We start from the raw sequence: 16741 nt of genomic DNA, 5'->3' as shown, positions 1-16741 counted from the left end.
AATAGCCTTTATATCTGTTTATCACTTCTACTTCTAGTGGGGAAACGGAAGTTTAAGAGAGAAACGAGAAGACTTTGGAAATGACTTCCTATTCAACTATTACAGTACTTCGTGCATTAGTACATCAGAAACCTGGTAAATATTGAAGTAGTTTAATAAATCTACGCCCTAATTTTCGCAACTTCCCTGCGAGGAAGTGGGCTATATCCCTACTCTGTAAATGTGCAAACAGAGAAAGGCTTATTAAAAACTTCTTAAAATGAGTAATAAAATGTCATCCTTTTACAATCTCAAAAGACTTGAAACACTGTTAGTCAAAAGATGGCTGAAGATACACATGATCAGTTATCAGTAACAAGTGCTATTATTAATATCCATCCTCTACTTCTCTCCATTGTCTCTTGCCTCCACCATTAGGATGACAGCAAACTCCTCCCACTGTGGTTGGGAGAAGTTTCAAACAGAAAATTCTGTATCTGCAAACCCCCTCACTCCTGCGTAAACTGGGACAGATGGTTACCTTACTTCTTTTGGCCATTTTACTGTACATTAGCCTAATGTACATGACCAATGTATGTGGTTAAAAAGGGGGTTGGAGGCATTAGAAAAGTTCAAATATGTCAAATGGACGAGGGAGAAATGAGATGTGCACATTAACTGTGGGGTTACAGTTAATGTGCTTTTAAATTTGATCTCCAGTTCTTTAATAGTCAATAGCAATCTCTATTTGTTTTACAAATAGTTGAGGTCAGGACGGAGGATCTGGTAAAAAGAATACTATAGGACAAAATGGTGGAGATAGGAAAGAGCCAAAGATATTTTAAGTAGGACACGTCTCTTTTCTCCATCCAGTCATCCATTTATCTGAACAACACACAGATAAAAGGTGATATAAACACAAGGCAAGTAAGCATAAACAATGAAAATGTTGATACCACAGTGTCATAAATTTTAAAACAGAACAGGGAGGAAAGTGAAAATAGTACACTGTTTTGTTGGTGAAAACTGGATAAGGAAAGTAGACGATAAATTATTATATTTTTGTAATTACAGATGTAGCCTAAGCAGTTTTTTCTGTATTTTAAAGATTTTTTAATAACATCTCTCTAAGGAAACTATAAATAATCAGTTCTTAATTCTTTTCAATTATCAAAAACTAATGCTAGTTCTAAAAAACAAAATTAAGTTACATAAACAATCACGGAGGAGTAAAGAAAGGACTATAGAAACATACAATTATTTCCTAAAAACAGAACTGCTGCTGCATTTTTTAATAATGGCCATATAGTAAAATCCTATTAAAAATCCAGTAAATGTTTAAAATTAGGATGAAAATTCCTTATTTACAGCACTTCTATCTCTTTAAATACATCTATTAAACCAAGCAAAAAGTTAGTTATATAAGTTATACAGTTATATAAGAAGTTTTAAACAATTGGCATTCTATAGTTTTCCTTTCTTCATCCCTTCTTCTTATTGTTGTTATTGTTACTTGACTTCTGTTTCTTAATAGAAGTGGGATCAATCTTCAATGTGGTAGATTATGCTATTTGTTTAACCATCTCTACAGGTTATCGATATGATTTTGTGGAGATGGAAGTGCCACACCAGTGTCTTAAAATAACCAATTTTCTCCCCCAGAAAATGTGTGTTAAAATGCTAAATTCTTCTTTCCCTCTTCAATATTCCTACTCAGACATTATTTTTCAGTAGTTCAGGTGGTAGAAAACAAAAGCTCTAATCTCAAGACCCCACATTAGAAAAACCTCACACCAAGACAGATTTAAAGTTGCCACTAGCCAAAGACATTATGAACACTCTATTTTAAAAACTAGCTGGTCTTTCTGGGGAAAATATCCTTAATATGGTAGTTGAATAAATGCTAGTTAATGGTGACTCTTCATAATATATTCTATGATGCAAATTAAAATAAAAGAAAAACCTTGTATCTGAAACAGTCTCTGTATCTTATCAGTTAAAGTGAAAATCGCTCAGTCGTGTCCGACTCTTCGGGACCCCATGGACGAGGCCTGCCAGGCTCCTTTGTCCAAGGACTTTTCCAGGCCAGAATACTGGAGTGGGTAGCCATTCCCTTCTCTAGGGGATCTTTCTGACTCAGGGATCAAACCCAGGTCTCCCGCATTGCAGGTGGATTCTTTACCGTCTGAGCCACTAGGGAAGCCAGTTAAGGTCTACTCAAAACACAGAACTACACTAGCTATTTGAGCAGAGAGAATGTAATATGAAGAACTGTTAGGAAAGTAAAAGAATCGCTAAGTAGATAACTGAAAAGGTTAGGAGGACACAGACTTTTATGTATTTGTCAGCAAAATAATAAAAATAGTAACATTAGTAAGTACTATAATATCTGATTAAAAATAACTTGTCCTAAAGAAAAACAAAAACAAAAAACTCCACAAAATTCTATACTCTAAAACTAGTTCTCTTTTCCTGGGAAGGAAAGTTTTAAAATCAAATCACTAAATGTAAATCTAAATGTTAAATTAATGTGACACATTTATATTATGTATACTAGCTACATGTTAACATATGCTGGCACATTATTTTCCTTTCAAAATTTACCCAGAAGAACCCCAAACAAAAGAAAACAAAATACTGCAGTCATTATTTTCAATTGCTTCATATAATTTTGATAGCTACCTTAATACAACCAGTGAGATGAAAGTTGCCAAGTGCTCAGATAAATCAAGTTAGGAACAGAATTTAAAAAAAGAAAAAAGCAACTAATGGGATAGAATTATCTACTTCAGCTATCTCTAATACAAAGATTATCTAGATGAATGGCTGTCTTCCCTTCATTCTGTTATCTTAAGCATAAGCATCCTGGTCTGTCAATCTAAAGTCTCAGGTTTTTATGCATGATTTTTCTATAACAGAAAGATACTAAGAGCAAACAAAGTAAGTAAAAAAGTAAACAAGTTAAAAAAAAAAGCAACCTGAAAAACAAAATGTTAACAACTAAAGAAAACACCTGACCTGCTAAATAAACTGAAGCTTACATTTTTCATTGAATAGAATACCTCTGGCACACTGCACCTTTAGACTGAATCATCTTGATAAAGCTGTATGTTTCTTATTATCAACCATGAAAATATCAGATCATAAACTTTACAATGTGATCTGCAGAATATTTTATTTGCCCAAAATTTAGCAAGTTATACTTCTGTCTGTGTTGAAAAATCACCATTTACAATTTTCTTTAGATAAGCTAGGAGTGCCTCTTTACAAGCGGTGTCATGTAGATCAGGATTTTTCTAGCCGCCAAAGAAGGAAAAGCCTGAGAGACCTAACACTGCTTCTTGTTTTAATTTCTGAAGCTTTGAACTCATTTTTTCCAAACCATGCAGCATTATTTCATATTTGCATTAAATATGTGTATGACAGAAAGGAATTAGAATTCAACAAAACTAAGACATTTGAAGCAAGTTAACTTTATCAATTAAAAAATCTAAATTTAACCAGATTGGAACTACTCTTAAGGCTACTGATATTGGTTTCTTATCCCAGAAATGGTGCTTTTAGTCTGTAATCACAATATTAATGCATATCTTGTGATTCCATAATGGTAAAATTTAGAGAAAATGTAACTAAAAGAATAACTACTTTTAAAAATGTCATTTTTTAATATTATGTGAATAATATTAATGAAAAAAAAACCCACAAAACATTACTTTCTAAAGTTAACGTCAGAATATGCTCTTAGAACATGAAATTCAATTAAAACCAAAAGAACCAAATGCAGGGAGGCAAAGAGAAGGAAATAAAAGTTCAAAAATCTGTTTATCCAATAACTGTTACGGAGTTCCTATTCTGTGTTAAGCTCTGATGATTTAAGGATGAATAAAATACCCTTGGAAGCTCAAAGTCTGTGGGGAAGTCAGATATAAATTATTATAATACAACATGGTAAGCATGTACTAGTTACTGAAGAAACACTGAATTCCTAATTTCTACTTCTATGCTGGTGACATCTGAACCAGAATTTAAAGGAACACGTAAACAGGTAAGATTTTGAAGTTTTAGACATGTAACTTCTAGAATATCACCATTTATTGCAAAATGAATAAGACAATTCTTGGCTGGCACTGTGAGGTTGAATTGGTATTTCTAAATGATTTAACCCATGTTCTGACAGAAAACGCTTTCTCACTCCTTTTATATATTACTACTGTCTAAGAGGCTCCAGAAGGGCAGAATATAACATAATGGTATGAGACACAACTAACTGGTTTTAAATCCTAGCTCAAAAAAAAAAAAAAAAAAATCCTAGCTCAGACTAATTGTGTGTCTTTAGGCAACGTAACCTCTCATGCCTCATCTTTAAAATACAAATAATACTGCAATTCTCTGAATCTAAGACCACTGATTATAAAATACACCATTATTTTATATAACAGTAGGAAAAATGTTATCAATTAAACTTTGACATGCAATCAAAGTTTTAAAAACTCATCTTGATTACAGATATTAAAAATGGTGGGGGCGGGAAGTGGGAAGATTGAAATCTAGTAATTGTATCTACCCACAGACTGGTTGCAAAGACAAAATGAGTTAAGATTTAAAACCCTTAGTAGAACAGCACCTGGCATATAATAAGTGCTCAATGATAGCATGTAGTTTGGCCAAGCTTTGCTTTCTGTGGTGTGCAATTTTTTACTTTCTTTAGTTTGTAAAACAAGAGATACTGAATTTGTGTATTTCAACTGCATTCACTCTCCTGGCCTGAGGCAAACCCATACTCACACACTGGAGATTTTAATATACAGCCTAAACCTCTATATGTAATATAAGGTCCTTCCTTATTCTAAAGATTTATGATGCTGTGATTCAAGTGTTTGATTATCCTTGTGTGAAAAGCATTGCATCTGACTGTTTCACACTGCTAAAGCATGAGGCTGGCTAAAAAGTTTCTGGTAAGATCATTTTTTCCCCAGTCTCTGGCTCAAGTTCCTGACGTTCTGCTTGGGCATGTCCACACACCAGGTGTACTGCTTCACACTCAAGACACTGAAGCACCTACAGAAGCTGATGATGAGCTTTAGAAACAATCCCAGATTGCTACATCTGACATTCTGTTTTCCCTGCTGAGGACAGATCTTGAAAGGATGAAATTTATAATCTAAATATAGCAATTAGGATCCACCTTTATCAAAAGATAAAAGCACAATTAAAAAAGGGAGGTGGGGGGGAACTAGACGTTTAACTTATAAGAGGACCATAGCACACAGTTATAAAAGCTATCTTCACTATCATATACATAAAATTGAGTTAGATTACTATCATAATAAAATAGCGTAAAATGTCGGTGGTCAGAAAATTTTCTTTAAAATGACAATACATGAAGGCGTCAAATTGCTAGCTTTATTTTGTATATGAAAGTGTTGGACTTCTCTTACAGCAAATGGACCAAAGTCTTGCCAGGTCACGTGAATGTGATCTATGGGAAGCTGGAGGAGAAAGGCCAAGACGGTCTAAGCAATTTATCTTTTCCAATCGATTTCGTGTATTTATATTAAGGGCTATTCATCCAGTACAGTACTAGAGTATAAGATTTTTAATTCCCCAGCATTGCAGAAAAACAAACAAACAAACAAACAGCACAACTGATCAAAATACCCTTTACTTTTAAAGATTTCCTAAAATGAGAAGAGAGTTCAGATTCCAGTGCCCCCTTTACTGGATATTTTGCCAAAGTAGGTGTGAAGCTAAAGGGGAAACACCTTAAATGCGCTCCTATTACACATTACCTCTTGACCAGTTATCTCACAATCACCAAGAGGTGTCCAGATAATGGCTTCAAAACTATAAGAACCACAAACAAGAGATCCTGTCTTTGCTAATTTCCCTCAGCCTGTCAACCTCTATCCTAGTAACATTCTTAGAGAGAGAATTAAGGGGGGAAAAAAAATCAATCAAGAAGGACAAGTAAATATCCCTTGATTACTGAAGAATAAGACGTTCTGAAATAATGAGGTCATATTTCCTTACTCTTTGCACCAATTTCAAAACCCACAGCGGAGGCCTCCTCTCAGACGACTTCCAATTTGTTTTCATTGCCCACCTCAACTGTCAACCCATGAGTTCTTTTCTGATATCTGCACCAGTGGCTTCACTTTGTAAAAAGTGTGCAACCAGACCCCTTTAAGCGTTTCTGAATCACAAAGGCTGGGTGATACCTCCTCCATTTGGCCAAGGGCATCTTCTGCCAGCTGTCAACTCGGCGGCAAAAGAAAATGGGGCGGCCCTTGCCGCTGTCCAACAGCTTGGCCCCGCTCTTCCAGGGGCAGACACGGGAAAAAACAAAGGCTAAAAAGCCGAGCACCTCGGGCGCAGAACTGGGCGAGCCCACTTGGAGCGGAGGTGCCCCCGTGCCGGGCGGCCTTGGCCTTCAGGCGCCCTGGGCTGACCCCCCCGGGGGCCGCCTGCTCGCCTCCTGCACGCAAGCCCCGGGCCTGCCGCGTCTCCCCCGGCCCGGCCCGCGGCAGGAGCCGGGACCCCCGTTACCCGCTGGGCCCGGCCCGGGCGGGCGCCCCCGACTCCAGCCCTGGCGGCTCGGGGTGGGGGCGGTGCCCAGGACCACGGGCCCTCGGGCCGGGGCCGCCCGAACTGGGGTCCGCTCGGGCGGTCGGGGGCGCCTGGCCCGCCGCCCGGGCCACCTGGGGGCACGCGGGGGCACCGCCTGCCCCGCCCGCTGGGCGCGCCGGCGGGCGGCCGCGTGAGCGTGGGCGTGTGTCGGGCGAGGGGGGCGGCCTCCAGCCTCCGCGTCGCCTCCGCCCGCCCCGGCCGGCCCGGGCAGGGGGAGGGCCCGCTCACCTCGGTAGCGGCGGGAGGCGAGGTGGCACACCGCGAGCAGCAGCACGGCCACCAGCGCCAGTACCTTGGCGCTCCTCACGCTGAAGTAGTGGTTGATCTCCCGCTTGCCCAGGTTGTAGGCCAGAGCCGCCATCTTGGTTCCTCCATGACAACAGTGCGCGGCGGAGCGGGGAAGGGGCGCCGCACAGGGGCAGCACTGGGGCTGCCGCCGCCGCAGCCAGGCGAGGAGCCGCCGCCAGCCCGCGCGGCCGCCACCCGCGCCTCCCGCCGGGGACACTGACCCCGCGGCGCCCCCGGCCTCTCCCTGCCCCTCCTCGGCCGCGGCCGCCTCGGCGGCCTCCCCCCAGCCCCGCCGCCGCTGCTCCGCCGTGCCGGTCCCCCAGGCGCCCCGGACGCCTGTCTCCTCCCCTTCCTCCTCCTCCCCTTTAGCCTCCTGTCTTAATAGAGGCTGCGCTTGCGAGGGGGGTCCGGCTGCCCAGTCCTCCGGGGTCACGGACCCCAGGCTGTCCGCCTGGGTCACCGGGTCACCCGCGGCAGGCGGCGGCGGTGGCGGCAGAGACATGGGGGACGTGAGGAGAGGGGACCAGGCTTCCACCCTGGCCCGAGCGCGACTCCTGGGCTTTTAATTAGCTTACTGGCGGCAACCTGAGCCCAGGTTGGGGCAATAGAAGTACTGTTCCGGAAGAAAAGCACACATCGTTCCCCTCCTTCCTTCTGCAACACACCCTTTAACGAGCTTTCTACTCCGTAAACCTGCCTAGCAGGATGCGAAGGCCACCCGGATGTCACCGGGGCGATGTCAGGCTCTCTGGTCAGTCTGGATGCCCCCCAGATGCTTGCCAGGTGCAGACACTGCGGACAGCCTTAGCATCCAACCCCCTGGATGACCAGTCTTAACTCACTGCTCGGAAGCCCATTTCTCTTGAAAACTAGGGGGGGGTGGGGGGGTGGGGTGGGAAGTCCTGGGTTTACCCAGTTCCAGTGAGCGAAAGTATACCAAAGTACAGAGTGTTGAGTGCTTCAGTCAAGTCCGACTCGTTGAGACCCCCATGAACTTAGAGCCCACCATCTTCCTCTGTCCATCGGATTCACCAGGCAAGAATACTGGAGTGGGTTACCTCTCCCTTCTGGAATGAACAGAGCAGAAGGTACAAAACGAGCCTCGCTTAATGTAGGTGTTGGTGAGAAAAGAGCTCCACTTTTTTTTCCATTTACACAAGGGCTGGCTAGGTGGTTGGGCCAGACCTCAAAATGTGTTCTCGGAACCATCATCATTCATGCTCCTGAAGTTGGTGAATGTGGTTATCAAAAAAGGGAGCACTCCTTTGCCTCTGTTAAACGCTCCTTATTCCCCCATTTTATTATTTATTTAGTTTTCTGGGTTCCCCTGTGCTGCCTTCCATGTGGGAATGGTTATTTACATTTGCTTCCTTTTCTACTTGAGTGAGTTACTGATTAGTTAGGGTGTTTTCTGGTGTTCTTTGCGACTTTCCCATTTAGCCATTCCTGAACTTGTATTTATAGGTCCCTCTTAAAGTGATAGAATGTTCACTATGATGGGACTGTAGAGATCTTGTCATCCCAGTTCTTTTCATCCAAGGACTCTTTTTATTATGTTTTTATCTATGGACCCCATATCTTGAAAGATTTTTGTCACTTAAATGAAATCACATACATCACTGTCATGGATTAATGCTAATAAGCAATAAAGCTAAATAAGTGTATAAACACTAGGCACTGTTCCCTGGAAGTGGTTGCTTAATTTTGGCTGTCGTTCTTCTGATCCAAGGTTGATCACATCCTGGGAGAATTAAATCAGATATTGTAAAAAAAAAACAAATAACTCTGCTAACAGTATACGGTCTACCAAATCACGTCTTGGAAATTTCTATGATATCATCAACAGCAAATTAGAATTTCTGATCAGCACGTGATAACCAGTGTTAGCCTGCAGGGTTGATTTAATGCCTGCCAAAAATAAAAAAAACTTGACATTTTATTTAATTGCAATTTCCAGAAGGCTTTCTGAAATGTTGTAAATAACTTGTGGCCCCCCTTCCTTCCCTCCAGTTCAGTTAAGCCGCTCAGCTGTGTCCAACTCTTTGTGACCCCATGGACTGTAGCACGCCAGGCTTCCCTGTCCATCACCAATTCCCGGAGCTTACTCAAACTCATGTCCTTTGAGACGGTAATGCCATCCAACCATCTCATCCTCTGTCATCCCCTTCTCCTCCCACATTCAATCTTTTCCAGCATCAGGGTCTTTTCTAATGAGTCAGCTCTTCACATCAGGTGGCCAAAGTATTGGAGTTTCAGCTTCATCATCAGTCCTTCCAGTGAATATTCAGGACTGATTTGCTTTAGGATGGACTGGTTGGATCTCTGCAGTCCAAGGGACTCTCAAGAGTCTTCTCCACACCACAGTTCAAAAGCATCAATTCTTCAGCACTCAGCTTTCTTTATAGCCCAACTCTCACACCCACACATGACTCTTTGAAAAACCATAGCTTTGACTAGACGGGCCTTTGTTGGCAAAGTCATGGCTCTGCTTTTTAATATGCTGTCTAGGTTGGTCATAACTTTTCTTTCAAGGAGCAAGCATCTTTTGATTTCATGGCTGTACTCACCATCTGCAGTGATTTTGGAGCCCAAAAAATAGTCTCTCACAAAGTTTCCATTGTATCCCCATCTATTTGCCATGAAGTGATGGGACCAGATGCCATGATCTTAGTTTTCCGAATGTTGAGCTTTAAGCCAACTTTTTCACTCTCCTCTTTCACTTTCATCAAGAGGCTCTTTAGTTCTTCGCTTTCTGCCATAAGTGTGGTGTCATCTGCATATCCTTCCCTCCAGTTTAAAGCTAATCCTTCTCAGCTCTGAATCTCTTCCTGTCCCCCTTTATTGGGACTGTTGATGACTCCATCAGTTATCCCTATGTCAGTCATTCTCTTTCTGTGTCTTCTTTAAACTCTTCCTCTCTCCTGAACATTTCCCTTCTACCAATAACTATCTTGTTAGTGAAGCCCATCCATGGACTGTGTTTCTTTCTGTTTAACTCTCCATCTAGTTCCTTCTCTGACAAGCTCTAGGAAGAATAGTGTTGACTTTTCAGTCTTCACTTGCTCTACTCCCATTCTGCCTTCTAAATAACTCAAATATATTGCCTTCTCTCCATTCCCTTGTTGTTGCCTTGCTTAAGGCATGATATCTTGCTGGGATTTTTTATCCTTTAAACTTTCCTCCCTCATGTCTGGCTCAAAAATTCAGTCTTACAGCTTCCTGCCATTCCTCTAACCAGGCTGAACTTTCTTAAATATAATAATGCTAAAAACTAGTTAGTGGCTCCATGTTTATTTGCCAGAACGTTAACTAATGCTCAGCAGATTACCTCAATGCTAATAATAGGATAAAAAAAAGAAACGATATAATAGGAGATAAAATGAAAAATACTGACCACACTTTATTCCTTCCCTTCTGTTTTTTTTTTCTTTTTTAACTAAATATCTATTTCCTGTTGTACCACAGGAGGTCATGAGGATAAAGTAGAGAGGAAACAGGTTTGAAAAGGACCAGCACCATAGGAGAAGCACAGTTCTGAGGTGAGAATATTTTGATATAAACTGTTCCTGCTCTACTGTGTCCATTTTATTGGGATTTTAAAATTTGGGTATAATTCACATTTGGCATTGTATTAGTTTCTAGCATACAATGTGATTTGATAATTGTATATACTGCAAAATCATAACTGGTTAACATTTGTAACCATGCATACATACATAAAGAATCTGCCTGCAATATAAGAGATGTGGAGATGTGAGTTCGATACCTGGGTTGGGAAGATTCCCTGGAGAAGGAAATGGCAACCCACTCTAGTATTTTTGCCCAGAAAATCCCAGCAGAAGAGCCTGGCAGGCTACAGTTCATGGGGTTGCAAAAGAATTGGACATGCCTGAGTGACTAAACAATAACAACATACATAACATGGTTACAGGATTTTTTTTCTTATGATTAGAACTTTTAAGATCTGCTTTCTTAACAACTTGCAAATATGCAATACTGTGTAATTAACTATGCTTCCATTCTGACTTGAGAAATTCTTTCTCTTCTTTTCCCAATTTTTTTCTCTTCTTTCATCTGTGTCCTTGATTGTATCAGTAAAATTTCATTTGAGAATCTGGTATCATAAGTTTCCCTTCTTTATTTTTACCTATAAACTGCTCCCTCTTCACTGTTTACCCAGGGTGTAAGCTCAAATACTTCCTATTTAAAGCATCTTCCTTAATTCACCACACAATCTCTTCTCCCTTAACTGTCAAACTTCTGGCCTGATGTTTTCTATTTATTGGTTCTTTAAATACTTGAAAACTGACTTCTACTCCTATTACTTTACCTATACTACTTTCTTTAGCTCTCATATTATCCAGCCATACTAAAGTACAAGCCAGAAAACATTATGTATCTGTTGCTTTTTTCTTAATATTATTCCCTTAGCTTGAATACTTTTTCTCCTGTACCTCATAGTCTACTTATTTAAAACCTTTCTTCTTCCCCCACCTTCAGCCTTAGTAAGGTATAATTGACAAATAAAATTGTTTATAGGGTACAAAGTAATGATTTGATATAACCATACTTTGTGAAATGATTAACACAATCAAAAGAACTTTCTCCTGTAAAAACCTGCAACGTTTTGCCTCTTCACCAAGGCTCCCTGTGGGAATATCACTCTTTCCCTGCACCGGGTTTGTCAGAGTACTTTTGTTTCTGTGTATGCTTCAATATGCATTCGGCACCAGACAGCACCCAATCAGAGTAGGTATGATATCTTCCTTCCTTGTGCATGTTGTGTTTATTGGGAAACTATCAGTTCTTTTGGACTATATCCCACTGTGCCTTGTAATCTACTCAGTTATTGTGTTTATCTCCCTCTTCTTCATTCCTTTCCCTCCAGATTTTGTGCATTGGGGCACAGGGAATTAGTACTTTTTGTTTTATTTGTGGGGAAAACTTGTGAAAGACTTAGAAATAGACCAAGATATTAGGGTTGTCTTCAATGGGAAATTGGGCATTGTCCAAATTATCTGATTCTGTCTGGTTTCTGAGTCTTTTATTGTCTTTGAATTATTTTGTATTGCTGTAAGTTATATAATACTTATAGTAATGCAAATGATTCTTGTCCATAGAAATGCAAATTGTGTATCATTGGGATTCATTTGATTATTGCTCTGTGGATATTGAGTAGTTTTGAAGTTTTAAATTTGTTAAGCAAATTTATTTCCCCATTCCTAATGCCCAGATATATGTGATTCTTTGAATTCTCTTTGAACCAATTGTAATATCTTTCTGCTTCACTCATTAATTAATGAATTAAATTAAAGCTTTGACACGTTAATTTTGTCTGTATGAAAGTCATGCTAAAATTATATTTTAATACAATGCCTTGAACTTAAGGAATATTAATATTTCTTAAGTTCAGATTGAAGATCATTTTAATGAAGAACATTGGAAAAAATTGAGACACCTTTCTTAGAATTTTTAAGACTATAGGATACAGATGTATTTTCCAAAGTGAATTTAGCATGTTTGAACAAATGAACAATTTCCTATGCGAGACTGAAAAACTTGTTTTTATCACAATGAATTTTAATATTGGCCTTTTGATTTTTTGACTGAGTGTACCCCAAACAAAACAAAAGCCATCTGATTTGTGTGTATTCAAATGTCAAAAGAGCTGATACAAAATAGTAAGAAATTATGAAGTATTATACTGTTATTTTATTACATGCTTTTAGTTTTTGTTTTTTTTTTTTTTAATCTGGAAGATTTCACCTTAAAAATTATATAGATCTCAGTAATCATTTGGAAATTGTATTAAGTAAAAGTTTATACACGATATTGTAGTCTTCAATATCATGTGTAAGAAACATATCCTGAATTCAGTCTATTCCTACCTGTCCTTCTTGTCTTCAGATTGGGAAACAGCTGGAAGTCAACCTTAAAGTCTTAGGTCTTTTCTGTCTAAACTCTCTGTTTATCCCAATTCTGGTTCTCACACCATTTCAGCATCTCTTTGAACTTTCTTCTGCTACCAGTTGTGGTGTTTTCCACAGTTATCTGTACTATTGAGAAAGCTCTTCATTCCCTGCCCTGGTAGAATCATCTGCTTCACTGTTTGAACAAAGGTGAAAGCAGAAGAGATAGGGGAAAAAATGTGGACAGATCAGAGAGGTTTTAGTAGTAAAGCCTGACAGTACATGCCAGTGGATTGCTTGTGGGAAGATAAGGGGGGAGGAGAATCAGGGGTGACTTCTGTTTCTGCTTGAGCAACTGGTGGCTTCAGGGATCACTTACTACGTGGGAAAGATCGTCAGAACAGTTCTTCAGTTTCTTTGTATTTACATCAAAGTTTCTTCGTATTTACAAAGACAATCTATTAATACATATTAAATTTTCACATGTGAAATTCTGCCCTACACCTCCGCCATCTTCAGTACCCTTTCTGCAGGACAGAAACATGTATCATCCACTTTATCCCCAAATTACACAGGTTTTTCTCAGGTGAAATCACTGTTTCCTATCAACAGTTAACAAATAAAAAAGGGAGACAAGAATGATAGTATAACAATAATTTTGCCCTGAGTCTTACTCAGTGGCTGAGACAAATTCTCCTTTCTGTAGAGTAGTTGTTTTAAATTATCTGGAAATTCACAGTTCACTGCTTTGAAAAAATCCCTTAGGGAAGGCAAATATGAATATCTCCACATTGTTTCTAAGGTAAAGGATGTTAACCATTGATCAGATCAGAGTGGGGCAACTTAAAGAGAAGAAAAAAAATTCTAAATGACCTCCCTGGTTTCACACAGCCTTCTGGCCCAAGTGGTACTGACATTTTCATTAAACAGGTTAAGGAAAACAGTGGAGGTTAATTGACTTAGTGGTGTTTCAGCTGAAACAGACAAAACTGCCCAAGGCCTCAGGTAAGTCTAATGTTAGCAGTGTCCTGGCCTTCCACTTTACACACTCTCACCTCTGAATGTCCATAAACAAATTAGGATTGCTTTGTGTATAATGCTGTGGGGCTCTCAGAGTTGTGTGAAAATGTATTAGGTAATGTCTGTAAAGCACTTTAAATGATTTATTCTTTAGCCAGTTTTTCCTAAGGGATACTTTGTCTCACACGCTTCTAATTGCCATCTAGCTAGATGATGAAGAGCAGTCTTCAACTAAATACTTAGTGGGTTGCAGGAGATGACTCATAGGTCTTTTACTCTGTGCACACAGAATATAAACTTACATTTCCCATCATGAAATTCTGCTTTTCTAACTAGCATATTTTTTGAGGTGACATTTAGATATCATTTTTTGGTTTGCAGAAGTGGCAGGTATAACTTTGTGGTTGTTAGTGGAAAGTTTTTACTATGGGAGTAGAATAATGTAGTAAAAAATAAAAAAGAAAAGCGTAGGCTTTGAAAGAACATTCAGGGTTTGACACCTGGATCCACCATTTACTAGCTAAACAATGTGGCAAATTGTTTTACTTGTTGAACTTCAACTTTCTTACTTGTAAAAAGAGGATAATAAGACCTATCACTCAAGGTTGTTTTTATGACTAAATGAGTAATGTATAGTTTTTGACACTTAGGTGATGCTTAATAAAAGATTTTTTCTTCTTCAAAGTTCTCTGTCACTTGTAAATTTGCCAGAAGTTTTCTTAAATTTGTTCTCTACTGGTTTGCATATGTGTCATGGAGACTGAGTGTTTAATTAATAGAAAATAGTCAAGTCAAACATAGGTACACTCCTTTTAGATAATTAAATAATCTTTGGTTTAGTCTGTTAAATAATACTCCAGTATGATAGTGAGAAGTCCTGGCACCCATCTTTCGCCTTATTTATAAATTTTTAATAATTTCTGTTTAACAGTCCATTCTTTTGATCATAAATAACCTTTAGAGATTTATTTTTGATCGTGCACACAAAAGGCTGGATTCATTATGCTTTGGAGTGTTTGTTTACGTAGTTCAGCCAAAGGTATTAACTGTCTGCATATGCTTCCTTGAGTGTTCAGTACTGAGCAACTGTAGAGCCAAAGAATTAAATTTTGCTGAGTTTTTTCATTAAGAAATGTCAAGATTCAAGTAATTTAAAAGGATATATTATTTTTTTCTATTCCAAGATTAGGAAACCAAGCCCAAGAAAACCTATCCACGCAAGCCCAAGAAAACCTATTTCACTCATGGCTTATAGATTCTGGTGAACTCTTTTCCACTTTATGTTCCAAGTATGCTGAGGTTCCTGGCCAGCAGTAAGTCTTGTTGCTTCTGACTTGTGGGGCTTTAACCATAAAATAGGTACCAGGCTAGTTTTTCTAGGTGGGATTGTAGGCATTGCTTTCACATATAAGATACAGTACTTGCTTGTTAATGATGGGATTTTCATATCTGATTGTAATTTATTTTCAAATATGACTCCCAGGTATGAGTTTGTATGATAATGTCAAAATCTTCAGTGTTGGGGTACAAGACATAATCTTTTAATAAGAATTTGATACATGGTGAAAGGAAGAGGAACCAGAGATCAAATTGCCAACATCTGCTGGATCATCGAAAAAGCAAGAGAGTTCCAGAAAAACATCTACTTCTGCTTTATTGACTGTGTCAAAGCCTTTGACTGTGTGGATCACCACAAACTGTGGAGAATTCTTCAAGAGATAGGAATACCAGACCACCTGACCTGCCTCTTGAGAAATCTGTATGCAGGTCAGGAAGCAAGTTAGAACTGGACATGGAACAACAGACTGGTTTCAAATAGGAAAAGGAGTATGTCAAGGCTGTATGTTGTCACCCTGCTTATTTAACTTATATGCAGAGTACATCATGAGAAATGCTGGGCTGGATGAAGCACAAGCTGGAATCAATATTGCTGGGAGAAATGTCAATAACCTCAGATATGCAGATGATACCACCCTTAAGACAGAAAGCAAAGAAGAACTAAAGAGCCTCTTGATGAAAGTGAAAGAGGAGAGTGAAGAAGTTGGCTTAAAACTCAACATTCGGAAAACTAAGATCATGGCATCTGGTCCCATCACTTCATGGCAAATAGATGGGGAAACAGTGACAGATTTTATTATTTTGGGCTCCAAAGTCACTGCAGATGGTGACTGACTGCAGCCATGAAATTACTCCTTGGAAGAAAAGTTATGACCAACCTAGAGAGCATATTAAAAAGCAGAGACATTACTTTACCAACAAATATCCGTCTAGTTAAGGCTATGGTTTTTCCAGTAGTCATGTATGGATGTGAAAGTTGGACCATAAAGAAAGCTGAGTGCCAGAGAATTGATGCTTTTGAACAGTGGTGTGGAGAAGACTCTTGAGAGTCCCTTGGACTGCAAGGAGATCCAGCCAGTCCATCCTAAAGGAAATCAGTCCTGAATATTCACTGGAAGGACTGATGATGAAGCTGAAACTCCAATACTTTGGCCACCTGATGTGAAGAGCTGACTCATTGGAAAAGACCCTGATGCTGGGAAAGATTGAAGGTGGGAGAAGAAGGGGACGACAGAGGATGAGATGGTTGGATAGCATCACTGACTCAGTGGACATGAGTTTGAGTGAACTCTGGGAGTTGGTGATGGACAGGGAGGCCTAGTGTGCTGCAGTCCATGGGTTGCAAAGAGTCGGGCAGGACTGAGGGACTGAACTGAACTGAAAGGAAGACAGCTTCTTTTTGACCTATGCAAGTAACTCTGGAGACTCAGTAAAGATATTTGGTTCTAAATTCTGAAGGAGGCACTGAAAGTTAGGAGCCATTTTTTAAAATGTTTCATTTGATGTTGAAAGTTACATTTGATGTTGAGAGTTAGAGAGCTAGACATAAATTATTAATGCCAACTAAAGGACTTCTTCAC

The 16741-nt window shown here is 39.6% G+C and overlaps 1 protein-coding gene and 1 long non-coding RNA gene across 5 annotated transcripts in view; one reads left to right on the top strand and one right to left on the bottom strand.

Annotated features, from left to right (window-relative positions):
* The window catches only part of CASD1 (CAS1 domain containing 1), a 53862-nt gene extending 46810 nt beyond the window's left edge, over positions 1 to 7052 (bottom strand). The window contains exon 1 of one of the 4 annotated variants that reach the window (XM_061164921.1): positions 6835 to 7052. In XM_061164921.1, the coding sequence (XP_061020904.1) occupies positions 6835 to 6967 (133 nt within the window). In that variant the 5' untranslated portion in view covers positions 6968 to 7052. Of the gene's footprint in view, positions 1 to 6197; positions 6219 to 6834 lie in introns of those variants that run through there. The other 3 variants (XM_061164917.1, XM_061164920.1, XM_061164919.1) reach the window with 3 other exon arrangements.
* Positions 7053 to 8925: 1873 nt separating this feature from the next.
* Positions 8926 to 15767, top strand: LOC133072074 (uncharacterized). The gene is made up of 4 exons (XR_009696620.1): positions 8926 to 9022; positions 10360 to 10433; positions 15008 to 15136; positions 15307 to 15767. It is a non-coding gene; the product is annotated as an uncharacterized LOC133072074 (long non-coding RNA).
* The last annotated feature ends 974 nt before the right edge of the window (positions 15768 to 16741 follow it).

Source organism: Dama dama, chromosome 18 (assembly GCF_033118175.1).
Source record: "Dama dama isolate Ldn47 chromosome 18, ASM3311817v1, whole genome shotgun sequence".
Classification (NCBI taxonomy): Eukaryota; Metazoa; Chordata; class Mammalia; order Artiodactyla; family Cervidae; genus Dama; species Dama dama.
This window is presented reverse-complemented; position numbering and strand designations above follow the sequence as displayed.